The following is a 27,923-nucleotide window of genomic DNA, read 5'->3' as shown; positions in this document are numbered from 1 at the left end:
TAAGAGCTGTGTTCTGAAATGGTTTGCTTGACCTTCTCATGGAATATACCTTATCCCCTGAGATTTCCTCTTACACTGAAACTAAAAAAAAATGTAATCAAGTAGACCAGAAATCAGAAACATGGATTCTGTAAAGGTGAATTGGTCCAGAGGTTCTTCCAACTTCGAACCTAGCTGAGAACAACGAAGAAGTGTAGCAATGCAGTTTGAAGAAGAGTTACACCCTTCGAAGTCTGTTGAAGACAATGGATTTAGAAGAAGGTTGTAACTCTGCTTAGGATAACAGCTGCCAGCCCTGGGCAGAATCTTAGAGCATATAAAGAACAGACATGGGATACAACTGAAAGCAATGATACAGTATTGAATTATTGTCGAATTCTGCTTTTGAACCTGATGCGGAACTGCAGACCTCACCTGGTTCCCACTGGGTTTTTCTCTCGTGTCACTGCCTGTTCCTAACTTAATTAAGGATACTGATTTGCTTGCTTGAAAACAAATATATTTCTATATGGTAGGTAAGATTGGCAGACCCTACTAGCGCTTTACTACATTTTTGCAGCTTTAACCAACAACTGGGAACACCTGTAGCTTCCAGGTTGTATCGTTCCTTAAAGGAGCATTGTGCTGGTCTTTGACTGTAATAAATAATTCATTCAAATAACCCATTGCTTAAAAGAGCAGGGTGGATAGTTCTCCTGTCTGAAGGGCGACCGACTTCCATCCTCCTAACAGAAATTGATTTGTAGACTTGGAACGAGCCAAAAGGACATCTGGGCGAACTCTGTGCTGTTAAGGCAAGAGATCCAGACAACACAAGCCAGCGAGCAAAGCCACATACTCCAAAGGCAAACACAATGTCCTCGGCAGTAGTGGTTTTTTCTGTTTTGTTTTTTAAATTCTGGTACCTGGATGGAGCCGTGGGCAGAGCTTGGGAGTGGTCAGGGCCCAGCCTGTTGGAATCCAGCAGCAGTTCAACAAATCAACAAAAGTTCTCCTTTGATTCTTGTGGCTGGTGATGCGGTGAACTGAGTCTATGCTTCAGTTCTAGAGCAGGTGCAAAAGCTGTGCCAGGAAGTGGAGGTAAAAGCCCTCCTCCTTACAGTTGCTGCTGCCAAGGCACCACATTGGTTTGCCACCAGTTGGTTACCTTACCTCAACAGAACCTGTTGGTGGGAGATGGCGCCAGAGAAAACAATACACCCTCTCTGCAGTCTCTACTGCATCAGCATGTGAAGTGCTGAGTTGCACTGAGCTTGACAACCTGATTCCTTTGTGTACATTCATAGACTACACTGTGAAGGAATGTATATTAAATTAAAAAAATAATAGTGATGAGTTTGACTTTTTTTTTAAAAATGCTGGCATTCAGTCCATATTCTGGCTTTTTTAACCTTTATTACCAAATTCTGGATTTCCTGTGTGGAGCAAAGTAGGTCTGTAGTATACATTGCCTGAATAATGATAAGAAATAGAAAAATGCTCCCTGAGATGTAAGTCATGCTCTGTATAAAGAGTCCTGCTTACATCTTGGCTTTTTCTTTGTGACATTGTGACTCAAACTGTGCTACAAGGAGATTGCAAATGAGCTCAGGAAAGCCCATTTTGATAACGAGTTTCCCTGATTTGATGTGGCAAAAGGTAACATGAGAGATGAGATACAGCCAGAATAAAGCCTGCTCCATGACTTTAAAAAGCTGAAACAGAATCAATCTCTTACAGAAATTTCATTCCGGGTGTGGATGTGCGGAGGAAGCTTGGAAATCATCCCCTGTAGTCGGGTTGGGCACGTCTTCCGAAAGAAGCATCCCTACACCTTTCCTGAGGGAAATGCTAACACCTATATAAAGTATGTCTTTCTCATTCACATTTTTCACACTCTATTAACTGAAACCAACAGTAATTCTGTGGAAGGCCACAAGATTATTTACTATTTTGCACTTTCTGTGCTTTCAGCCTCACAATCCCATATAAAAATGCAAATTTTCCTAATATTTTTATAATACACATAGTCTTTGATGCCACACTAAGGAGGAGCAGAAAGGAAGTGTGGGCAGTGATCAAAGAGATCCAGCTATGAACAGTTAGTGGAATCCTTAAAATAAGAAGAGGAGTTGGTTTTTATAACCTACTTTTCTCAACCTTTAAAAAGTCTCAAAGCAGCTTACAATCACCTTTCCTTCCCCATAACAGACACCTTTTGAGGTAGGTGGGGCTGAGAGAGTTCTGAGAAAACTGTGGTTAGCCCAAGGTCACCCAGCAGGCTTCATGTGGAGGAGTAGAGAATCAAACCCGGTCCTCCAGATAAGAGTCTACTGCTCTTAACCACTTAATAACACTATGTGAATTTATCCTGTCAAGAATTACTACCTGTCTATAAGAATGTACTTTTTTTTCCAATGACACAGTTTAATGTTATAGAAATTGAGAAAATGCAATAAGCCAATTGAAACCACAAAATGAAAAAAGGATCCTTGTTTTGTTTAGAATTACTCAAGGTCCAGATGTTTTTATGCATATGTTCTTCAGTATAATGTGTACTAATAATCCATGATTCAGTGCAACTATGATCAAAGTATGCACATGAAAAAAATGCATTAATGCTACTCCTACTGTGGTGCAACTGCTACAAAACCTTTTTTTTAGCAACAGTGTGTGAGGAAATGTTGTTTTTAATGTCATAGGCCCCGTGGTACTATTAATAGATATTTAAAATATGCCTTACTTGTAATTACTTAATTGCCTGAGCAAGGGGAGAAGGAGCTCCTGGCTTTCCCCTTGCACCGTTTCTGCCAGCAGAAACAGCCTGGGGGTGTTATTTGCCCCATCAAGGGGGTTGCCCATTCAATGAGTCAAATAATGACCAGGGCCATTTCAGCTCAGGAAAATGGCACAAGAGTGGAAGGAAGGATCCCTTCCTCCCCTTCTTCCAATCAGAATTGGGTCCCTGCAGCACTTCTAAATGGAGTTGTCACTGGGAACTCATTGCAGTATGGCTGCAAGTTTCGTGACAAACTCCTGTGAAAGATAATGTGTACTTTGGCCCTTATTTAGGCATTTTCTATCCCACTTTTCTGCTAAAATGGTAAATAGTACTCAGGATCATAGAACAGCAAAGTTGGGGTTGTGACTGAGTACATACTTGAAAAGAGAGGAAAAGCCAGTCCCTGTGTGATAAATACACGTTTGTCTCCTTTACACATTAAATGTTTGGGTCACACTTAAATATTTGCTGGTGCACTCTTTCAATACATAAAGCGTGAAGCAGCCCTTCAACCCTGAGAGTAAACGCAGCCTCCATTTTTCTTGGCTTCCTGACATTAGATGTCTGCAGTTCTTGAGGGGAAAAGGTATGCTCATCTATTCACTACCGCATTTCATGATTTCCCCACCTGGATGACGGAGAGGGAAACAAGAGAGTGCGGGGGATTTTTCTTTCCCTTACTCCTCCTTCCCTACGGGCTTTTTTTGGGGGTGGGGGAGGCATCAAATTAAAACTCTTTCATGCATGCTTCTTTGGTTTATTCCTGGTTTTTTAATATTTCTCTTTAGAAACACCAAGCGCACCGCTGAAGTGTGGATGGATGAGTATAAGCAGTACTATTATGCTGCCCGGCCTGCAGCTCAAGGGAGGCCATATGGAGAGTAAGTGTCCCCCTCTGGCGGTGAAGGAAAACACAAAAGAGATCGACTCAATTGTTAGATGCAGTGGAACCTCATTACGGCTTTATGGGAGCATCGTCCAGCTGTTGGGTTGCTTGCATTTTTGTTTCTGCGGGAACAGTTAATTAGATGTTAATAGTAAGCAGATGCTGCAAGTATACAGAAATAAACTCTTTAGTTGCTTGGTATATCAAAAAGCTAGTTTATAGAAAACCATGCTGGCTTTTCTTATAAAACACAAAAGAGCGGGTGTCCTGTTCTGCCAGAAAATGTCTCTGGTCAATATCCAAGAACGTCTCTTCCCTTAATGACTGCCCTATTGGGCCAAGAAAGAGAGCAGTTAACTTTCCTGAATCTGATGAGCTGGCAGTGTGAATGTAGACTGCCCCAGGGCAAAGCAACAAATAAGGGAGAGGAGGCTGCCAATCGAAATCCTCATTTCCATATTTGCCTTGGGGCAACGGAGAGTTACTTTGCCCTAGAAAATGTGGAATAATTTATTCTACTTTCACCTGGTCTGTTTGCCTGTTTTGTGTTCTTTATCTGTATCTCTGCTTGCTTTTTATCCCTTGACAAATTCCTCTATATTTTGTGGATTGTTAAATACGGACACATACACATGCACAGCAGATACAACAAAACCCAGGTCAACTTTATGTTTTGACCTCCTTGCTCCTTGTAACCTTGAGAGCTCTGGAGAACATTTGTTGTTTGTGAAATGAGAGTCTTATAGCAATGCATTGCTAAGTTTATTCCCTCCACCTAGGTGCATATGCACATAAAGTTGTGATCAATCTATCAGCAATAGCGCAACTCAGCAGTTTGGAGAGAGTCAGCGGGATTCAATCTAATGCCCTACCTCCCCCTGCCCAATAGGCCTTCCTGGATTGAGCTATAAGGCATGTGTTCAGCAACCATTGTGGGTGTAGTTCCTCATCCAGCATGGAAGCTGCTTTCATATGCATGAGCCCGCTAACTCATTATACACCGTAAACATATCCGGAGCAGACATGCCATTTTGGCACCAGGCTTCAAGTGGAATTATAGGGGTTGGAGTAAGTTGTGCAGTTATTTGCTGGCCTTTGACAATCCGCTTCAAAGCAACTTGTTGAAAGTCACACACTGAGTCAGTGGCAGAAATGAAGGACTCCTAATTGCTGGGAAGTTTTGCCACTGACTGGATTTATGGCATGACTTGGATCTGTTTCAAGATTTCACAGTATGTGCTGTCATAATGATATTCTGAAAATGTTTTCTTTTCTATAGCATCCAGAGCAGAGTGGAGCTGAGAAAGGCCTTGAAATGTCATACCTTCAAGTGGTATCTGGAAAATGTTTATCCAGAACTTAGGTACTAGCAGTTTTTTTTAATATCGTAGGCTATTTAAGAGTGGGATTTCCGAAGAACCTTTTTTTAAAAAAGTTGATAAATTACCAAGAGGTGACTTTCTTCCTTAACATTCATGTAATCATATAATAAGGACTTACTCAAACTTTCCCTTGTGATAAAGTCACCAAATATTTAAATATTTTTTTCTTTAGCTGTTATCATAGTGTGCAAATTTTGTCATGTGGTGACTCGTTTTCCTCAGAAATTGTCCTGTAACTCAGCCCTCAGTCTTTTCCAAAGAAGGAGCTCCTCATGCATACCAGGAACAATGAGTATCAAAAATTTTCCAAGCCTATAAGAAAACGGGAAGAGGGAAGGTTACAATATTATCTAATGTCGAGTGCACTCCACCAACTTATTTTTTACATTTCTAGGCCCACTGTTTCTTCAAGGAGCTCAGGGTGGTCTCTCCCATTTATCTTCACAATACCCCTGAGAAATAAGGGGTAAACCAATGCTGGGGTGATGCAGCATTTAGAGTATTGGCCAGGCTACAAAGCCGTGAATGCCACTGGGTGACCTTGGGACAGGCATGCTCTCAGCCTAAGCTGTCTCACAAGGGCTACTGTGAGGATAAAATGGATGGGGGAGAGAAACCATGTATTCTACCCTGTTTTCCTTAGAGGAAGGGTAGAATAAAAATCAAATAAATAAACTGAGAGAAAGTGGTGCAAAATCAGTCAGCGCCCTTTCTCACAGCTAAACGCAGTTTTTCCCAGTCCAGGTCCAACTTTCTGGCCACCACATCATATTTGCCCTCCTCTACCTTACACAAGACTACTGTTGGAAGCAGCTTACATCAAGTAAATGCTGATTATCCTTATCCTGGGTCTCTCTTCCTAGAATTCCTGAGGAATCACTCTACCAATCTGGGCTAATACGGCAGAGACAGAGATGCCTGGAATCCCAGAAATCTGAAAGACAAGAGTTCCCAGTTGTGATCCTGAACCCCTGCATTATCAGCAAGACCACAGCTGCAGTGGCACAGGTAACTTTTAGGATGTGGTACATTGCAACATTACTGTTTATCTTTTGGTGGGGCATTTAAAAGAGTCGTTATCACATTCATCACCATGACAACACTTTAAGAGAAGCCCATTTCTACAGATGGATAAATGGAGACTGAGAAAGTGACTGGATGTGAGTCACTGCCTTGATTTCATGGGTGAAATGGAATGTTTATTTGCAAAACCTGCTCTTTGCCTTTTTGTCTGAACACACTCAGTGAAATAGCATAAAAACTATCAAAACCAATTTCAGTATGAGATAGAAAAGCACACCAAAAAAAGCAGCAAGGGCCCAGCATAAACTGTCTTTGAGCAGAACAACGTACTTGAAAGAAGCACACCAGGTGAAGTCCTTGGGAGGGTGTTCCAAAGAGAAGATACCACAAGAGAAAAGACCCTCTGAAGGTGAGGTATAGGAAGCACGGACAGTGATAAAGATATTGAGAGAGACTCGGGCAAACTGGTATAGAAGGAAGCAATCTGTTTGGAATTTAAAGGCCAAACTTAGCCCTATGTATTGAACTCAGGAAGGATCAGGCAGCCTGTGAAGTTCAGCCAGTGAGATGTGGCCGAAGCCTTAACAGTACCCTAAAAATCAAGTAGTTAAGATAGAAGATGGAATAATACAATGCCGCTACAAAAAAAAAAAAGAAACCCTGCCTTTGGCCATGTTAGATCTTGTCTCCGAAAGAAAGCACCCAAAGCAAAGAAGATCTCAGAGGATGAATAGATTTGTGCAGAAGTGCTTCAGCGTATATGCTGTGAAGTGAGAACGCGTGTGTCAGGGTTGAGGCTATTGCCAGCCCTCCACTAAACAACTTCTGAGTTCAATTACTACTCAGAAGTGATCTTCTATAATTGCCTAGTGGGTGCATTGTTGTTGTTGTTTTGTTTCTCGTGGAAGAAGCTGTTGCACATAGTGAATTAGCTGTTTTCTGATTTGTGGGGAAAGTTGAGCCTCTCACCATAATATCTTCAGGGTAAAAGGGCATTTTCAAGGTTGCCATCATTAGCATTGATGTATGATAGCATTTTAAAAAATGGAGCCATGCAGACAATTCTCCCAGAAACACAGAGGGGGCATATTCATGCCATTACTAGTCACCAAGCGCACTGCCAGAGCCATGGCCAATCTGCAGGTGCAAAAACAACAACAACATGGGGTATATTTCAAATGGGATATTTCAGAGCGCAGTTTGAGGACTGTGCTCTTTGAATGCTCTCCCATCTAAGACGACAAACAGCCTTGCCAACAAAAGCTTTCTGTGTGCCATGCTGATTTTCTGTGTGCAGGAAGGTCTTACATGGGTGGGTACATGAGCATAGCAATCCACCACCTGCATTTTGGGCTTTTCTTTGGTATGGGAATAGGACTCGGATTTCCCTTCACATATGAACACATGAAGCTGCCTTCTACTGAATCAGACCCTTGACCCATCGAAGTCAGTATTGTCTACTCAGAGAGGCAGCGGCTCTCCAGGGTCTCCGGCAGGGGTCTTTCATATTACCTACCTGCCTAGCTCCTTTAACTGGAGAGGCCGAGGATTGAACCTGTGACCTTCTGCATGCCAAGCAGAGGCTCTACCACTGAGCCAAGGCCCCTTCCCTTCAATTTTAGTTGGCCCTATGCTCATGTGAAAGAATCTCCCACATGGTGATACCTGCAAGCTGCCATGTTTCTCTCCCACCCCCCATAAAAAAACACACCCCATTTGGTCCCTAGCATTTTCCAGGACATAGTAATTTTTGAACTAGAACCATTTTTACACACTAAAAATGTGGGCAAGAATCACATTGTGATGAGTCTTGCACCTTAAAAGTGGCACCATATTTGCGAACGTGCTCCCTGATCAATGTGCTTATCCAAAGAGCAAATGTGAACATCATATCACAGATACTCACAGCTTCCCTGGTATCAAAGCAGCAAGGGCTCCATCGTTACACTAGATATCCCCATACTGCAGGCACATAAAGCACTCTCTTACCTTCACCGGGCTCAGGATGCAAGCAGTGATCCCACGATTCTTCTTCAAGGATCAGAAGCATCAAATGAGGACTATAATTTCCTTTCCTCTTTCAGACCTATTTACTCTTTTCTCTAGTTCAACAATAGTGCAGAATTGCAATGATATATTTTAGTTCCTACTCTGCATTCATTCAATATTCAATTGCCTGGTAAAGGAGAAAGAGCTTAATGAGGCTGACCTCATTTCCCCCCTCCCCAACTGCTAAAGGGAAAAACATATGTAGTGTCAATCAGAGTGTATTCTCTGAACCAAATTAACAGTTAGGTACCATTTATAATGAAAAGGTGCTCTGTCCCTCCCTGAACTGAAAAAAAAATTACAATTTTGTCACGACAGTACTGAGAGTTCAGCTGTATATCAGCAAATACTCAGAACCACAATCCTGCTCTCTCTGGGCCTATGATTTCAAGCAGTGATATCTTTATTTCCAAATTATACTGCCTCAGGATGTAAATGATTCTTTTAGGTATCTGTGGATATGAAGGACAAAACGCTGCCTTTCCTGTTTGGCAAGCTTTATCCGGGAAACTAGAACAACAACTCAGACTTATGGGCAAACAGAAATTCCAATAAACCAGTGTTATTAATGTTGCCTCATCAGTGGCTGCAAATAACTCATTCCAACGAGCTTCCATTGCTTTCTGTAAAAAATGTTCACAGTAAAGAATTTGCTTATATATTTACAGCCCATTCCTGAGCCACACTGGCGGCTGCGCCCAAAGCTCTTTGGAAACTGATGACGGCCTACTCTGACACAAGGGCCCACAGCGCTGGCGTGCCGGGCTGGACACCGGTCTCTGGCCGCTGGGGTGGCAGTGCCAGGCCCGAACGCCAGCAGAGCCTCCCACTGGTGTCCAGATGCCGGCAAAGGCTGCGGCAGCGACCTGAGAGGCATTACTGGGGCGTAACAGCATCCCAGGAGGTGTTCCCAGGGCATTATGGCACCAGCCAGGGTGCAGGAGGCGGCCACCTGAGCCGTTTCGGCTTGGGAATGCCCCCTTCCCCCCCCAAGATGCGCCACCTGGTGGCGTATCTCCCATGCAACCCTATGAGGGTTGCATGGTTCTTTTGCACTGGGCGGAGATTTCGTCTGGGCCGAAACCTCCTTAAGAGGCAACGACGCTGCCCGGCACACGCATTCCTCTCAGGAATGCGCTGTTAGATTGTATTTATTTACATTTTCTTTTGTACCTGACAATAGCCAGGGGCTCTGGGCTGGTAAATATATCTTTTTAAAATGCACAAACAGACCAGTTAATAGAAGACAGAGGAACTTGCTAAAGCATTAGTGTCTGCTGTTAAACATCAGCCCATTGTATGGTCTTTACCGAGCTTAGGGAAGATATGTGGGCTCTGTCTTTGGAGGTTGGGCCCTTAAGGGGACCTTGGTACATACCCTGACCCAAAGTACTGATTGCCTTACTGACTTGGATGGATGCAGCCACTAACCCAGAGGAAACCCACAACACAGTCTGCAGCACCACTTTGTCCTCTCTCCCCTGGCACATCATTCGCTTGCATGACACAATTCACACTGGCACAGATAACAGCCACTGTCCTGTTGTCTGGTAGAATCACAGAATACTTTCTGCAGTGTGGAGTCCTTCAAAATATCACTGCTGCTTTGGCCATGTGCGCAGTTCAGCCTATGATTCCTCACATCTACTGCATCAATGGGTGAAAACTGTAGGCAGGGCTACGTGGACCACAGGGCATGTGCCTGCTGATTGTCGCTAGACGGGCCTCACTGGGTTTTTTTTCTGTGCTCAGTTGCACAGCACTTTCCCCTCAAAACTATATGCGAACTTGTTCCCCAAGTCCTCTGAATCAGTCCCATGGGCCTATGAAGCTACCTTATACTAAATGAGCGGCCCAAATAGCCCAGCTGAGCACTAGCTCAATAGAGGTTGGCCACAGTCCGTACTTGGATGGGAGATGACTGAAGAAGACTGAAGTCACTACATGGAGGAAGGCAATGGCAAGAAGACAAAGAAAAAGTTGGTTTTTATACCCTGCTTTTCGCTACCTTTTAAAGAGTCTCAAAGCAGCTTACAGTCACCTTCCCTCCCCCCCAACAGGCATCTTGTGAGGTAGGTGAGGCTGAGAGAGCTCTAAGAGAACTGTGACTGGCCCAACGTCAACCAGCAGGCTTCATGTGGAGGAGTGGGGAATCAAACCTGGTTCTCCAGATTTGAGTCCACTGCTCTTAACCACTACACCACACTGGCTCTCCTCACCACCTTTGTTCGTCTCTGGCCTGGAACACCCCATGGATGGGGTTGCCATGGGTCAATGGCACATTTTCCTTCTATACTAAATCAGACCTTGATCCAACAAGGTCAGTATTGTCTGCTCTGACTGGCAGCAGCTCTCCAGAGTCTCAGGTCTTTTATATCAGAAGCTACCACCACCTTTTCTCTTGAAATGCTGAGAACTGAACCTGGGACCTTCTGCATGCAAAGCAGATGCTCTACCACAGAGTCACAGCCCTGGAGTCTGTTGCCTCCAATTCCGAGATGTATTTTACCATAACTACTTTATATTTACACTCATAGATTTATTTATTTTTAAAACTGACACCATTTTATTGTCCATGATAAATGTGGCTCCCCCAAAATTTCATTCTGGTATGCTTTGCCCTTGAGACCAATTTGGTCAGTAGCAGAGAAAGAATAGACTTAGCTTCCTCATGGCCATTTCCGAGAGCCAGTGTGGTGTAGTGCGGTGGATTCTAATCTGGAGAACTGGGTTTGATTCCCTACTCCTCCACATGAGCGGCGAACTCTAATCTGGAGAACTGGGTTGGTTTCATAAAGCCAGCTGGGTGACCTTGGGCTAGGCACAGTTTTCTCAGAACTCTCTCAGCCTCACCTAACTCATGAGGTGTCTGTTGTGGGGAAAGGAAGGGAAGGAGATTGTAAGCGGTTTGATTCTCCTAGTACAAATCTAGGGTGAGACTACCCTTGGAATATTGTGTACAGTTCTGGTCACCACACCTAAACAAGGATATTGCAGAGCTTGAGAAGGTGCAGAAAAGAGCAACCAAAATGATCAGGGGACTAGAGCAACTGCCCTATGAGGAGCGGTTAAAACTCTTAGGGCTGTTTAGCTTGGAAAGAAGATGGTTAAGGGGAGACATGATAGAGGTCTATAAAATTATGCATGGAATGAAGGACTGGACAGGGAGAAGCTTTCTCCCTCTCTCATAATACTAAAATGTGGGGTCATCTGCTGAAGCTGGAGGGTGAGATATTCAAAACTGATAAAAGGAAGTATTTCTTCACACAACGCATAGTTAAATTGTGGAACTGTCTGCCCCAGGATGTGGTGATGGCTGCCAACTTGGAAGGCTTTAAGAGGGGAGTGGACGAGTTCATAGGGGAGAGGGCTATTCATGGCTACTAGTAAACATTTATACTAGTCATGATGCACACCTATTCTCTCCAGGATCAGATGAGCATGCCTATTATATTAGGTGCTATAGAACACAGGCAGGTTAATGCTGCTGCAGTCAACTTGTTGGTGGGCTTCCTAGAGGCACCTGGTTGGCCACTGTGTGAACAGACTGCTGGACTTGATGGGCCTTGGTCTGATCCAGCATGGCCTTTCTTATGTTCCTTTAAAAAAGTAGAGAAAATTGGCATATAAAAACCAACTCTTCTTCTTTCACAGCTGCATAGGCCTAGATTATGCTAATGCTTTTTCAAGAGAGAGAGTCTGGGGAGAGCTCCCTTTGGAGCCTCCTCTGTACAACATTCACAGCAGCCATGGCAAGCGATCCATGACCCAGCTACCCACCCGTCCCCTCTGAAATTGAGCGTGCTGCTTCTGCAGAGCTGCTGCAAATCAGATGCTTGGCATTTTCCGGTCTTGTTTGTGTCTCGTTTGCGGAAGGAATTGATTGATTTAGCTCTTCACCAGAGAAATGCATCTGAGGGTAAATAATTGATCGTAATTTTGCCCTGGTTTTGTCTAATGAAGATGTCACCGTTTGGCTGGTGCATTGGCTTTCTGTTAGAGCAGAGCATCAGTTGATATTAAACTTTGCAGTAACCTTCTTGGAATGGATTTCTGACTCTGGGATTCATTTAATAAACCCATTAATCATTAGCAGTTCCAAGAAAGCTGACAAGCTTTAGAAAAGAAATCAGAAGCCTCTTAGGCCTGGATACACTTGAGCACATCGTCAACAGCACCAGCAGCAGCCTCGAAATGACTGTGCACAGAGAAAGTAGCTGTCACTCTCTGGAAGGGAGAAAAAAAACAGACAGCCGGGCTGCAGCCTGTACTGCCTCTCAAAATATCTTGTGACTGGATGAATCACCAGCGTGGCTGTTTGTTAGGGCATTATTTTGGTCTTGACATTGTGGGAAGTACAGTGAGATGCTCCAATATGGCAGTTTTCTCCCAGAGGATTCTCCTACTTTGATGTGGTGAGCATCTCCACCAAGGCCAGAGGACAATTGCTTGAACCTTCCCTAGTGTAGCTAAGGCAAACTGCAAGACTGGTTGTCAGCTCCGGGGCAAACTGGTCAACTGGAAATTGCCGTGAAGGGCTTATCGCTTTGAAGCCTCTGTAAGGGGATGTCCCAGAGAATGAAGAAGATTGCAAAAAGCAAGCAACTGCCCTACCCCTGCACTGTCACTCTGCTTTAATGCCCAGGATAGGGTGGTACTCTGCCTACAGGTTTAGTCAAGGCATTTAAACACATAGAAAGAGTGGGAAGGGATGTCCAGGGTCATCTAGTCCAACCCCCTGCACAAAACAGGAAATTCACAACTACCTCCCTCTCTCACCATCAATGACCTCTTGCTCCACACCCAGAAGATGTTAAAAAAAAAAAACCCTCCAGGATCTCTGGCCAATCTGGCCTGGAGGAAAATTGCTTCCTGACCCCAAAGTGGTGATCAGCATTACCCTGGGCATGTAAGAAAGGGCCTCAAGAGCCAAGCACTAACACAACCCTTCCTGCCCTCCCTCTCATGACCTGACTAAAGTTCACAGAATCAGAATTGCTGTCAGATAGCCATCTAGCCTCTGCTTAAAAACCTCCAAAGAAGGAGAGCCCACCACTTTCTGAGGAAGACTGTTCCACTGAGGAACTGCTCTAATTGTCAGGAAGTTCTTCCTAGTGTTTATCTGAAAATTATTTTGATTTAATTTCAACCCATTGGTTCTAGGCCAACCTTCTGGGACAACAGAAAACAACTCTACAGCATCCTCTTTATGACAGCCCTTCAAGTACTTGAAGGTGGTTATCATATTACCTCTCAGTTGTCTCTTCTCCAGGCTAAACATGCTAAACTCTTTCATCCTTTCCTCATATGACTTGGTCTCCATACCTTGCACCATCTTTGTTGCCCTCCTCTGTACATGTTCCAGCTTGTGTAAATCTTTCTTAAATTGTGATGCCCAAAACTGAACACAATACTCTAGGTGAGGTTTAACCAAAGCAGAGTAAAGCATTGCCATCACTTTGCATGATCTGGACCCTGGACACATGAATCTTATACTGGCATCTATTTATCAATGTCTGTATAGTCTGACTGGCAGCCACTCTTGAGGGTCTCAAGTAGAGGTTTTTCACATCACCTGATCCTTTTAATGGAAACTGGGTCCTTCTGCATGCAAAACAGATGCTCTGTGTGAGCCACAGCCCTTTACTAAAACAGCCTGCTCTTCCCTTAAGGAGACCCAACTCTGTCTTCCATAACAATTGCTCCTAGCGGGCCATGGATCTGATTTCATTAGTGATAGTTTACTGGTGTTGTGTAAAGGTCAATTTCTGAACATGGAAACGTGTTAGCCATCATCTAGCTGTGCCTCTCTTAGGGTATGGACTATGCATTCCACTTTGAACAGAGGGAAATACAGAATTCACCATCCCTGGAAGGCCAGACTGTTGAGTGCTGCTTTCTTAGCAACAGGGTCCCTCCTGAACTGAGGGCCAGCACATTTGTAAGGCAAAGTGGCAGCGGCATAATGGGAAGTTCAAATGACCCAGGAGCAAGCCAGCTGAGTGGGGCTGGTGGTGCTGAGTCAACATTGCAGGTGCCCTTCGGCTCACACCCAGCTAGCAATGCCAACAATGTACAACACACTTGGGGGTGTGTGAATCTGTCCCTTGCTGAAGTCATTGGATTCACCCTGTCATGGTCTCTGACATAATTATGGTACTTTGTGTACATGTGCAGAATTAATTCCATGTAGAGCTTGAACACAACATACAAACTGAACCTCAAACTGCAGAGGTTTGTGTAATGAAAAGCCTGGCAAAAGCTTGCAAAATGTAAATGTCCTTAGAACAGGCTGACTGAATTCTTTCAAGGTCTGAATTCTTTCAAGAGCTAACTAACTTACCCTGGTCTTGTCCTTGAAGGGAGAAGAACAGAGTCATTCTTCACTATCTGCCAGAAAGGTGTATCTGAAATTACCCTTCCTGATTCAGCTGCCAGCTGTCAGCTGCTCATATCTCAAGAGCAGAAATGTCCTGCTATCCTCAAACCTTGAGAAAGTCTACTCAAGGCTATAAGTGCAGTAAGCTTCTTGCTTTCTATAACCTTGCTGAAGGCTATGTTTCCTACTGACCAGATGGTTACATGTTACAATGTGAGCAATAATTGTGTTTTATGATTTATATAGTTATATATTGTATTGTAGATTTCTAAATAGTCTCATTTAATGCGTATTGTACTGAAGATGAGAATGGTATGAAAATTGATCATGGAGCTCAGAAATGATTGTTTATACTTTAAGCAAAATAGACTGAAAGGAAAGGAAGCCCATATTTGGTCATGGGGAGAAGCTAATAACCTGAACAGCTGCAACTGTACATTATTGCACTGCTCATGTTATCTGAAAGTGGGGAGGAAGATATCCCTCCTGATGGTAAAATCAACACTCTTAATGAGTCTGAAACAGTAGAAATACAGCCACAGTAAGCCCAGAGAATCAGAACCTTCCAAAGGCTCTCAAGAAAAGGCTGACTGGTATGTATGGTTTAAATACATTACTCTAGACTTTATGAATTAGATACTTTGAACTGAATCAGAATAATTTGACTGTTATATTTTAGAAGTTGGATTTTGAAACTGAATAGTATGTAATACTTGCTTGCTTTTACTTCATACATTGTAAATACATACATTGTACTTTGACAAGAGTTTTTATAGAAGTGTTAAAGACTTGATAATCTGCATTTACACATATTTTACTAGAAGTATACCAATAAAAAGACTTGCTTTTTAAAAGTAGGTAAAGTTGTTGAGTCCTGCTTATTCGATGACTGGCTGAATAAGATAACTTCACTTCTCAACAAGTGATACATTCTAAGAGCCTGTCATCTGAACAGCACGACCCGCTTCAACCCCATTGCAATCATTTACAATGAATGAATGGCAATCTTAAAAAGTGAGAATTGCAATAGGGACTAAACCTGCTCATCACCTCCAACACTGGGTGATAGCTCCTGAAGGGATGTGCATGAAGTAAGCGCATCTCTGTGTGCAGCCGGGGCATTTTGCTGGCACAATATTTTATATTTTCACCCACCTAACACCATCCTTTTGCCCCTAGTACCATCTTGGTGTAGTGCTTAAGAGTGATGGTTTGGAGCTGTGGACTCTGATCTGGAGAACCGGGTTTGATCCCCCACTCCTCCACATGAGTGGTGGACACTAATCTGGTGAACATGGGATTTGTTTCCCCACTCCTACACATGAAGCCAGCTGGGTGACCCTGGGCTAGTCACAGGTCTCTCAGCCCCACCTACCTCACAAGGTGCCTGTTGTGGGGAGGGGAATAAAAACCATATAAAAACCAACTCCTACTCCTCCTTAGTTCCTATCCATGATGTAGTGTTTAAGAGTCACCCGCTGGGTGACCTTGGGCTAGTCACAGTTCTCTCTGAACTCTCTCAGCCTCATCTACCTCACAAGGTGTCTGTTGTGGGGAGAGGAAGGGAAGGAGATTGTAAGCCAGTTTGGTTCTCCTTAAAAGGTAGAGAAAGGTGGCATATTAAAAACCAACTCTTCTTCTTCTTCTTCTTCTTCTTCTTCTTCTTCTTCTTCTTCTTCTTCTTTGCTCAAAGAGTGCATCTCATGCCCCAGAAATTATCCTTACAGATGCCTCTTTAGTGGGATGTGGATTCTGCACTTGTTTCTTAATGTACTTGGCACATAAAGGGGCATTCAGGAAGCCTCTGAGGCGCGTAGTGGAAGCAGTCAAGTAGCGAAGCAGCAAATAAAATTGCACCTTGTCGGAAGGCAAAGCAAAATCCTCGCAAAAAGTGTTGGAAGCCTCTGTGTGGAAAGAAAGGCCATTGAGACAAATAGAAGGGTTGGGGGAGGGTGTTTCAGCAGTTCATGCTCCAAATGGTGACTCACTTCATATGCTAACGATTTCCCATTGAAATCCCAGCTACATTAACGCTGTTGGAGGCTTGGGACTATTTCTCAAAGCTTTAACATCATTCAAGGTGACACCTGTCACTGCTCCTCAGCATCATAATGAATTCGAGAAATAATGTAAAGTATCATCTTTGGCTGACTTTCATAAGGCTGGTGAAGCACCCCTCCCCTCCCCTGCCATTTAATCGGATGGAAACCAGATGGCGGCCTCTGATAAAAATATAGAAAATCTTTAGAATATGGATGTCATTTACTAAGGGAATGGGGGAGGGGGAGGGAGAGAAACAGCCTCCTCATCCACCTGACCTTGTTTTACCTCTGCTCTGTTCACTCCACTATCATCATGACAGATTCAAGATGGAAACGTATTAGCAATATTCATTCAGGATCCAGAAGCTGAAACGACCTCTTCTCACATTCAGTGCGGCCATTTCATGCAAGAGCTTTTGCGGCTTGTGGGAAAAAAATCTGTGCCTGCTTCATCTTTTTTTGTCAACCCGAATTGATTGTACACACAATGAAGCCATTGCCCGCGTGCTCCCCCTCACGTGCAAATCCCACTGAACTGAGATGTTCCTTTGGAGACATTTGTAGTGGTACAGAGATCTGGCCACGGTGATCCATGCTCTGGTCACGTCCAAGTTAGATTACTGTAATGCGCTCTGTGAGGAGCTGCCTTGGAAAATGGTTTTGGAAACTTCAGTCAGTCCAAACTGCAGCAGCCGGGCTACTGTCAGGGGTTGGTTACAGAAATCGTACCATCCCTGTGCTGAACCATCTGCAGTAACTACCCATATGTTTCCAGGCACAATTCAAAATGCTAGTTTATGCCTGTAAGGCCCTAAATTGCTTGTGGCCAGGGCACTTGAAGGACTGTCTTCTCCCATGGTAACCAGCCTGACATTTAAGATCTACCTCTCAAGCCCTGCTCTCTGTGCCCCCACCTTCAGAGGTGAGGCAGGTGGTGACTACAGACAGGGCATTTTCTGTGGTGGCACCTTGCCTCTGGAGCACCCTCCTCCTTGAGGTTTGCCCAGCTTCTACTTTATCTTCTTTTTAGGTGCCAAGCTTAAATACATCTTTTTTACTCAGGCTTTTAATTAGGGGTTTGTCTTATCAACTTTTAATGGTCTCAGTTTTATAGTTAGTTTTATAGTTAGTTTCTGTTTTATAGTTAGTTTCCATGATGCTTATGGCCAATGGCTTGTGTTTTTAAATGGCTTGTGCTTTATACTGTAGTTTTTAATTGTAAGTTGCCTCGGGCTTATACACATAAGAACATACGAAAAGCCATGCTGGATCAGACCAAGGCCCATCAAGTCCAGCAGTCTGTTCACACAGTGGCTAACCAGGTGCCTCTAGGAAGCCCACCAACAAGGTAACTGCAGCAGCATTGTCCTGCCTGTGTTCCACAGCACCTAATAAAATAGGAACACTCCTCTGATCCTGGAGATAATCGGTATGCACCATGACTAGAATTTTTACTAGTAGCCATGAATAGCCCTCTCCTTCATTGAACACATCCACTCCCCTCTTCAAGCCTTCCAAGTTGGCAGCCATCACCACATCCTGGGGCAGGGAGTTCCACAATTTAACTATGTGTTGTGTGAAGAAATACTTCCTTTTATCAGTTTTGAATCTGTCACCCTCCAGCTTCAGCAGATGACCCCGCATTCTAGTATTATGAGAGAGGGAGAAAAGCTTCTCCCTGTCCACTCTCTCCATACCATGAATAATTTTGTAGACCTCTATCATGTCTCCCCTTAACCGCCTTCATTCAAGCTAAACAGCCCTAAGAGCTTTAACTTCTTCTCATAGAGGAGTTGCTGATCTTTTTGGTTGCTCTTTTCTGCACCTTCTCAAGCTTTGCAATATCCTTTTTTAGGTGTGGTGACCAGAACTATACACAATATTCCAAGTGTGGTCTCACCATAGATTTGTACAAGGGCAGTATGATAGCAACAGTTTCATTTTCTATTCCTTGTTTAATTATGGCCAGCATGGAATTTACTCGGTCTTATATACTCTGAAGAGGTGGCATAGAAATAATTCTAAATAAATAAACTGTAGAAATTGAGATACAGATGATACAATCTGCCTGAATGATAGCTTGCTACATGCATTGGGCTTGCTCCCTTAGCCCTGCCTGTGGTCTTTCTGGGGTATTTGGTGCTCCATAGTGGGAAACAAAATGTTGGACTAAGTGGACCCTTGGCCTCATCCAGAAGAGGTTCTCTTATTATCTTCAATCAGGGCTGAGAAAGAAAAAAAAATGATTCAAATAGAAGTCCTCAGAGTGGTTGTATGAATACTGCACAGGTTCTCTCTTCCTGGTTATGACAGGTCCTACAAAGATTAATGCTTGCCCCATTTCCAATTCTCTATTGTGAAATACAGCAATGTATTCATTTATTTTAACAATTTATATCCCACTCTCTTACCAGAAAACATGTTCCTGTGATGACTAACGAAGTATTTAAATCAATTTATAAGTCACAAGAAATGCCAAAGATAACAATTCATTTTTCAAAATATTAAACAGTGGAAAAATAACAATTTTAAGCTCCTACAATCATTCAAACAAGCAGTCAGCAGAGTTAAAAAGAAAACTGAAATCCAAATTAAAACCTGAAGGAGGTGAGCAGCGGCAGAATGAAGCGACCATTCGGAGGGGGGAGGGTAGAAGAAAAAGAAAAACCTCATTCCAAAGCCTGGGGGGGAGCATTTTCACCAGCTGCTCTTCCCCTAGTTGCCACCCACCTTACCACTGAAAAAGGAGCGAGGCAGAGAAGGGTCCAATAGGACAATTTCAATAGAGAGGAAGGAATATATGGTTCCAGTCCATTTAGGGCATTCAAAATAATCATCAGCACTTGGAATTGGGCCAGAAAGCAGACTCTGGCCATTAACTCATGGCTAATTCTCATTTGTTCCAGTTATGTCTCACTCTATAGTCCCGCGTTCAAAAAGTTGAACGCTTGGGACAGGGAGAACCAAATGGCCAGCCAGAGGAAGGGCGCCTTCCCCACCAGGAGAAGCTCCTGCCCAGCCCTGGCAATGGTGGCACCTTTGCCCCACCCACCCCACGCCTCTCTCTCCGTCTACACCCCCCTTGCCCGCCCCTCCTCCGCCTCCCCCCAGCACCAGCCAGGGGGTTCAGCCCACCTTCACAAAGACTGCAGCCTGCAGCACGGAACCCCACCATCATCATCGGAGGAGCAGCAGCAACTCCTTCCTGTGCCAACGGCGCACACGTCCAGCCACCTCCACCCATCGCCTTTGAGGAATCAATGAGGAAATGACAGCAAAAGCACAGGAGACCGAGTGATTGGACAGGAAGGAAAGGGAATCACACAGTGGAAAACAAGATTTGGAAGCCCTCAGCATAAGCATAGTAGCTTATACTGTGTGGCTAGAACAAAGAGAGAAAGGACTGATCCTTGCAAGGACCACATTTGGAGCATAAAGAAAGAAAAGAAAGCATATAAAACTAAGCCATAGAGATTAGACTGAATGGAGGACAATCAGGAGGATAGCATAATGTGGAAAAGAAGTTGAGGAGGAAGCAACCATTCTTAACTGACATAGGTGGTAGAGACCAAGAAGAATTAGAGATTTAAAAAAAAAACACCTTCATTCAACCCCCCTTAGATTGTTGGCTCACAATGCGCACATTTACTGTTGGCTGTGATTAAAAACAAGCATTGTGAGACTCATGTTACTTGGCACCAGAGAAGTAATCATGATTTTAGTGAATTGAGTCTTTTATGCATTAGAATTGGATTCAACGCTCTGTTGACACACCCTTTTCCAGTCCGAGTTCTCAAATCGATATGCACAGGAGCTAACTGCCTGAGAAATCCCGAGTTAGGCGTTAGAGTGCTGTTCCCATGCATATCACCCCAGCCAAAATGCGGACTTGGGGGAAGTGGTTTGAGTGATGACCTTGGTGACACGCAGTTTGTGGCCTCCCCTCTTTCATTCTCCTTACACCCTATTGGCTGTGGCTCTCTTAGTGCCAGTGTAAACATGTCTGTTGATGGATGCTTTATTTTTGTGTGGGCTGTGTATGTTGGAAGAGCCACTAATTTTTTTTTTTTGTTTCATGGTGCTAGTATATCATTAAAACAATAATTAGGTGGATTTTTTTAAGTAATTGGGATGGCAGACACTAATCTGGTGAACTGGATTTGTTTCCCCACTCCTAGACATGAAGCCTGCTGGGTGATGAGGGGAAGGGAAGATGATTGTAAGCTAGTTTGATTCTGGTAGAGAAAGTTGGCATATAAAAACCAACTCTTCTTCTTCCTCTTCTTCCTCTTGGTTAAAAATGCCATGAAAAACAACAGAATGTGCCTCAGTTGTGTGGTAGTATATTTGTTTTCATATTCAATGCATCTGTTTTCAAGTCAAGAGGGATGTTCCTGGGAAAAGGAGGCAGAAGTCAAAACTAGAATTCTCTAGACATCAAGGAGAAATGGGGAGATTTCCTCGTGGAATTGTCACTGCTGGCAAAATGTGTGTATATAACCCTCCCCCCCACACACACAACATCCAAGATAACAAAAGTGAAAATGTTTGCAAAAGGGGGGTGGCCAAGGGCTACATACTACATTATTGTTGAATTACCATGCATTCCTGAGGGGAATGCATATGCTGGGCTACACCTAAAAGGTGGTGTATCTCGGCCAAAAAAAGAGGGTGTTCCTGAGCCATAATGGCTTAGGAGGCGGCCTAGCGGCGCCCATGCCCCCAGGCCAGTGCAGGGACACCCTGCGAACGCCTCCCGTGATGCCCCGGGAATGCCTCCTGGGATGCTGCTGTGGCCTTTGCCAGCGTGTGGCAAAGCAGACGTCTGGCTAACCCTAATCCTAACCTTTGCCAGCAGAAGGCTCCGTCGGCATCCCGGCCCGGCGCTGCCACGGTTGGTGACCGGTGTCCAGACCTCGCTGGCGTTGGGGCCATAAACACTGGTGTACGCTGCCGGGGCCCCGGTGCTGTGGGCTCTTGCGCCTGCTCAGGCCTTCGCCGGGCCTCTAGAGGACTTTCGTCCTGGCCACCAGCGCGGCTCAGGAATGCGCGGTTAGTAAATCATCAAAGTATCAAATCAGCAATAATGTGGATTGGTTAATGAAAAAAACATTTCACGCAACTTGAGTTGGGGGGGGTTAAGAACGGGGTGGAAATGAAGGAGATGAAAGATGGCTTGGGAGGCCCCTGGGAATTCCTGGCATTTGCAGATGTATGGGAGGCGGTGGCGAAGGAGGGGCAGGAGGAGAAGAGGGAGAGGGAAACAAGCTGGTGGGCATTTGGGAGCATGAGTGGAGGCACTCGTGATTTGGTTTATGCACACAAATTCCAAACGTTTAACCTGAGTTGAACTTGAATAGGAAATTAAATTCATATTATGATAGGATGAGGAAGATGCGAGGAAAGCCAGGGATGGAACCAAGTTGAACCTCGAGGGAAAGGAAAGTTGTGCGTAACCAAAATGAATAATTGGGTCAGAACAGCAGTAAACTTGAGTCAGAGTATCCATGCATAAATGACCTTGAATGAGATGAGAAAAACCCATGTTAGAAAAGGTCAGAAAGTGTTCCTTGAGCATAGGCAAAATAATCAATATGCAGAAGAGGCTGAAGAAGTGATTGAAGGGAAATCTGTGCATGCTAGAATGCAGAGGACACAATGGAAGATAACTGAGAGTGAAGGAGGAAATAGAATGAAAGAGAAATGAGACTTCGATGCCCTCTCTTTTGTTTCAGGAATGGATATATACTTACAACCAGCAAGTCCGTCACAGTCAGCTTTGCTTGTCTGTACAAACCCTCTTTCCAGGTTCCCAGGTGGTGCTCTTACCTTGTAAAGAAGGGGATGGAAAGCAGGTAAGGATGTTCTTTCTCTAACAGAGAGATTTCAACTTTCCAATATACTGTAACATCAGTGAAAAGTTATTTTTCTCAGTGATTTCACTAAAGCTCTAACTATGTATCAGCGAAGGGAAAAAAATGTCCATGGGCACATTGGTCCTGAAGCCTGAACAGTGACTGCTTGCCTGTGGACACACACTCCTCAAAAATGATCCAAAATGAGTTCTGTTTACTTGGAATGAGCCAGGTAAAGCTTGTGAACAAGAGTGTGATCATACTTAATTCAACTGGGAGGCTGAAACCAAGCCTAGATTTGCCCTGCAACCTGATCAAACATCACATAGATTTTGCTGAGACTTGAACAAAAAAGGGGGACCTGAATAAACAGGTCCCACCCTTGTGGACTTACCGGGCAGGATACAGGGGAAGGAGAGTTGGTCCCTCTGGTTGGGCTGCTGCCGTCTCGCGAGGCCAGGCTTGCCTCACGGTTTCTCCCCCTCCCTTCCCAATGCGGGTGGGGTGTCCTGACGTCGCCCCTCCCTGCGCCTACTTAAGCCGGCGCAGCCCAGCTGCCGTCCTCTTTGCGACGGGACAGAGAGGTTACCCGCCCACCCTCCCTGTGTCTGGTTATGTTGTTCGCTTTCTTCGTCACAGTTTGGGCGGTTTTTTCCATGGGGTCTGATCCAAGAAGGGAAGATGTGCTTTTCCTTCCCGTTTATGGGGACCCCCATAAGGGGTCTTGGGATGGAGTACAGCAACGATGCCCAGCTAAGGGGCCTGCAGTGGGTGCTCTAATCCCAGGTGGCACTGGCTCCACACAGAAATGCCCGTCCTGGTGGGGCCTCATAAGTGCTACTCCGGTGTTGTGCCCACTGGTGGTTGGGCTGTTTATCGATGCTTTCGATACGTGTATCAAGTTACAGGGTGGTGACTTGATATCTTGGATCCGCCCCCATGTTTTTCCGCCAATGCTCCATTCTGTTGTGATCAATAAAAACTGTGGCCATTTACACCCAAAGAGCATGTGTATGCGTGTTTACTTAAAGTATTTCTCCTTCCCTTGGAGCCGCTTGCCCGTGTATCCACAAGGTAGAATGACATCAGGTATATGCTTTTAAAGTAGGATCAAAATCAATGTAGGGACACCACACTACATGAACATTTCCTGTGTCCTTACCTAAACTGGGGTTGGACTAGAGCTGGGTGTAGTCATTAGACAATAAAAAAATGGAATTCTAATTTTGCATTTAGAGAATCCATCCACAGGTACCAGAACATTAAAAGCACCTCTCCATCATTACTTATTCGTTAGTGTCTTTGGGTATGTAGGAGATAGGTTGGGGACACATCATTGGTGCCTATGTTGCAGCGCCGCAGTAGTTAATGGGTGGACTTCCCACTCATCTTCTGCAATATCTTTAACAATGTGTATGTGTAGACACTCCAGAGTCAGAAGCTGGAAGCCTGGGAACATTATAAAATATTGGAGCAGCTTTTCTGTCTTTGACTCTATACTATCAACTTTTTTTTTTAAAGTATTATTTATTGAGTACCTGAGGTGTGAAAATGTAGAAGCAAGTGACTAGGACCTCATAAACACTGGTTTAAGGAACAAATCCACACTGCATCTCAGAAACTGGCACCTGCTTTCTCACTCAGCCAACCACCGGCAAATGATATTTGTCAGGGATTACTCCCTTTGGCCATGGGACCAGTTAATAAAATGCTCCTTGGAAGTTACTCAGTGGCCTAAGCAAATACTAAAGAGTTACAACTCTCCATTAGTTTAACAAGTTGTTCCTCAACTTCTCTCTCAGGATTACAGGAAACAGGGTTTTCCTTGGTTCTTGTAGGTTATCCGGGCTGTGTGACCATGGTCTTGGTATTTTCTTTCCTGATGTTTCGCCAGCAGCTGTGGCAGGCATCTTCAGAGGAGTAACACTGAAGAGACACTGTCCTTCAGTGTTACTCCTCTGAAGATGCCTGCCACAGCTGCTGGCGAAACATCAGGAAAGAAAATACCAAGACCACGGTCACACAGCCCGGATAACCTACAAGAACCAATGAACTCTGACTGTGAAAGCCTTCAACAGGGTTTTCCTTGTTAAATGGTTGCCCTGAGTTCCAGTTCCTCTTCTGCTTTTTATCAATATCATATAATAAAAATATATATTAAAAATACACTGGAATGGGGAAAAACATCAAGAGAATAGATGTGGTGCTGGCTACTCCGTAACCCACTGCCAAGTCTTAATTCCACTAGCTTCCTCAGGCGTTTCATGGGTCATGTTGGATCTGATCTTTTTACATTTCTCCTTTCTTTCCAAAGCGATGGAGTAAAGTTGGTTCTCACATTGAGCACATGGCCACCCGTTACTGCCTGGACACCGAAATGGTGGGTGACACCAATGAAAACTTGAGAGAAGTTGTCATTAACCCTTGCGAGAGCACAGCCATGAGTCAACGGTGGGAGATGGTGATGTCCTGACCACGCCTGGCAAGACGATGGCCAATCGAGCCAGGAGGAGCTTTGTGAAGCACAGCCAAAGCTGTCGTGCAAGCTTTGGGGGTGGGGTGGGGGCTTGCCTTATAATAGGGCACCAGCCAAAGAATAAGGAGACTTAGCTGTGCCTAGGTTAAATAAAGCACATAAGTGCTGGCTCTGAGAGCCTCAGCAGTCATTTGGCCCAGTGGGGATGTACACCCATATGGTTAAGAACAACACAATCGGAACATTTCTTTCAATAGCACCCCTCATCTGTGGTTGAAGCAGGAAAGGCTTCTTGTTTTTGAGAAGGGAAAACTGCTGAAATCAATAAATGCAGTTGTTATTTTTGTCATTGCAAAGGAGGTGGGACAGCCTTGGTTAATAAGTGGGAGATGGGTGGGGAAGAGAGTTATCTAGTTATGGGAGCACAGAAATGAACACGTTGGGAATTAGCTGAAAAGACCAACTAATCTTGCACTTTTGATTGATGTAACTGAGCACATCTCTGGAAGAGTGCCGGATCTTAGCTATATTGCACATTATAATTTGTTTGTGATCGATGTACTTGTGTGCTAGATACTGTTTATATCTGGCAGGAGAGCGAGAAACTAAGAATCCCTGTGTTGCACTCTGAGAGATGTGGTCAAAATCTGTACACAGGGAGATGGTGACATTTATACCACGTCCTCAGCTGCACAAAGCTTTCTCCTACATTTTGGGCAGTCTTGGGAAAGAAACCATCAGTGTCCTCTCCTCAACTGGCAAGGGATGGAGAAGGACAGGGCACACTCTTTCTTTGCACAGAGCCCCACACTTAGTGTGAAACTGGGCCTTCGTTCTCGTACTTTCCCTGCATTGAGATTTGACATGCTGAGCACTCTGGGAAATGCAGTAATTTGCTTTATACAGTGCACCCAGGAATACTGAAAGCAGAGCGAGAAACTGACATTGCTCCTAACTCTCCCAGGCACCCTGTGCAAAGTAAAAATTATATTGTTTCTCCGCTCAGTCGTCTTCTTGACAGCTTCTAAGCTTTGGCAAGTGGCCCGTCATTGCCAGCTGGCAGTCCTGGCTATGCTACTGTGGAGCTGTTGAACTCTACATCGCATATCCGCACTGCTAAGACTAAGCACTTGAGGTGACTCTGTTTGGATACCAGCAAAAGCTCTTCAGAGACTTGGAAGCAGCATTATAAAGCTAATGTTCCCTGTGGGCACAAGTCATTTGTTTTCTCTATCCCACGGAGGTCTCTGATCAAGCAGGTTTCCCAGTTTCTTAAAGCACGACAAAAATTAATGTTTTGTACCTTTGGGCAACCAATAATGGGACAGAATTCTGGAATGACCTGGTCTGGATTATAGATTTGAATAGTTTATAGAACGGTAGAAGAAAAAAAGAGGGGAATAGAACCCAACCTGGAAAGCGGAAGAGTTGGGTACCCAAGGTTGGGTGGCATGGAAAGAATATATATAAATAATGAACGTATATAATTTATTAGAAGCGCTATAGAAGAATTAAAATTATTTTAAAAAACTGTTAAAATAGCGCAATGGCATTTCTTAAGGTTGATGTCTGTCACCACAAGCCAAACGTTTCCTCAGTGGTCTAGTTAAATCATATAAAAACATGCACACACATTACAAATATATTTACATGTACAGGCAATGTACAACAGGCCAGGCATGTAATAGGTTGTATATATTACGAATTACACCAACATCTGGTGGTATTGTCTTAGGCTTTTATGCTGGGCTATATATGTCTCCCGCATAAGTTGTGTGCAAGTATCAAAACTGTTTGAATAGGTTGGTGTAATTGGTAATATATGCAACCTATTACATGCCTAGCCTGTTGTATATTGCCTGTACCTATAAATATATTTGTAATGTGTGTGCATGTTTTCATATGATTTAACTAGACCACTGAGGAAGGCCATATAGGCCGAAACGCGTTTGGCTTGTGGTGACAGACATCAACCTTAAGAAATGCCATTGTGCTATTTTAATGGTTTTTAAATAATTTTAATTCTTCTATAGCACTTCTAATAAATTATATACTTTCATTATTTAGATATAGTTTATAGAATGACCAACATTCCATGCTAGTAGATGACTCCAGAATTACAAATTAGCCCAATGCTGGACATATGGGAAAGTAGTCCAGTAGTCACTGATTTATTGCAAACCAGACTTGGTACAGTCATCACTATAGGCATCACTATAGGGAATGATAACCGTATTATCATGCTGCTTTAATCTTTCTGAACAATGGTATCCATCCTCTGTGTGTAGCAAGAGGCTAAGAGTCTTGATTCTATGTGAGACTGCTGATTACACTGTTGCTTTTTGTGTCTGAGAGGGTCATAGATGAGTTTAAAATCTCTGGTTGATCCTCTGTAACTGTAGTGTGTCTCACTGTTTTAAAACATTGGAATAGGGGAGATTTTCACATACATCATAAAATGATATTTTGCTACTTGAATGCATCTGTCTTGAGTGTTCTGTATTCTGTTTTTCATAATGCAGCAATTCGCGGGAGTTTTATATACTGACAAATGGAAGACAAGAGTGCATCTACTGACAATCTCCGAGAGCCAGCATGGTGTAGTGCAGGGGTGGGGAACCTCTGGCCCCCGGGCCGGATCCGGCCCGCGAGATCTTTTTGTCCGGCCCCCGGCCCGCCTGCCAAGGCCGGGAGCTCCACGGCCCACCTGCCGAGGCCGGGGAGCTCCACGGAGTGAGCTGTCGCTAGCCAGGCCCTCATCGCAGCACTTCGGGCTTCACTGGGAAGCCGGAGCGTGTGCACACAAAGCTGGAGGTTGATTGGGTGATTGTGGGGGCGGTTCCTCCAAGTCTCCCTGCTTCCTGCTCCTTGCGCGCGAGAGAAAACATGTGCCTGGCCAGCTCTCTCAGCAGCCTAACTGTTTCCTTGGCCCCCTCCCCTTCGCCCGTGCCCTACCGGCTTTTTCCAGGCGAGTGAGTGGCTTACCTCGAGTTCTTGCTGCGGCGAAGCCCCTGCCTCTATTCCCCTCCCCCCCCCCGCTGCCTGCGCGCTTGCCCCACCAAGGCCTTGA

The 27,923-nt window shown here is 44.3% G+C and overlaps 1 protein-coding gene across 1 annotated transcript in view; it reads left to right on the top strand.

The window, feature by feature from the left end:
- The window catches only part of GALNT14 (polypeptide N-acetylgalactosaminyltransferase 14), a 275,068-nt gene extending 249,655 nt beyond the window's left edge, over positions 1-25,413 (top strand). The window contains exons 10-15 of the mRNA XM_056852619.1: positions 1,720-1,846; positions 3,550-3,642; positions 4,927-5,010; positions 5,893-6,037; positions 22,258-22,377; positions 24,692-25,413. Of these exons, the coding sequence (XP_056708597.1) occupies positions 1,720-1,846; positions 3,550-3,642; positions 4,927-5,010; positions 5,893-6,037; positions 22,258-22,377; positions 24,692-24,850 (728 nt within the window). The 3' untranslated portion in view covers positions 24,851-25,413. The remainder of the gene's footprint in view (positions 1-1,719; positions 1,847-3,549; positions 3,643-4,926; positions 5,011-5,892; positions 6,038-22,257; positions 22,378-24,691) is intronic.
- Positions 25,414-27,923: the final 2,510 nt, after the last annotated feature.

Source organism: Euleptes europaea, chromosome 7 (assembly GCF_029931775.1).
Source record: "Euleptes europaea isolate rEulEur1 chromosome 7, rEulEur1.hap1, whole genome shotgun sequence".
Lineage (NCBI taxonomy): Eukaryota > Metazoa > Chordata > Lepidosauria > Squamata > Sphaerodactylidae > Euleptes > Euleptes europaea.
Note: the sequence above shows the minus strand (reverse complement) of the source record. Positions and strands in the feature narration are given on the sequence as shown.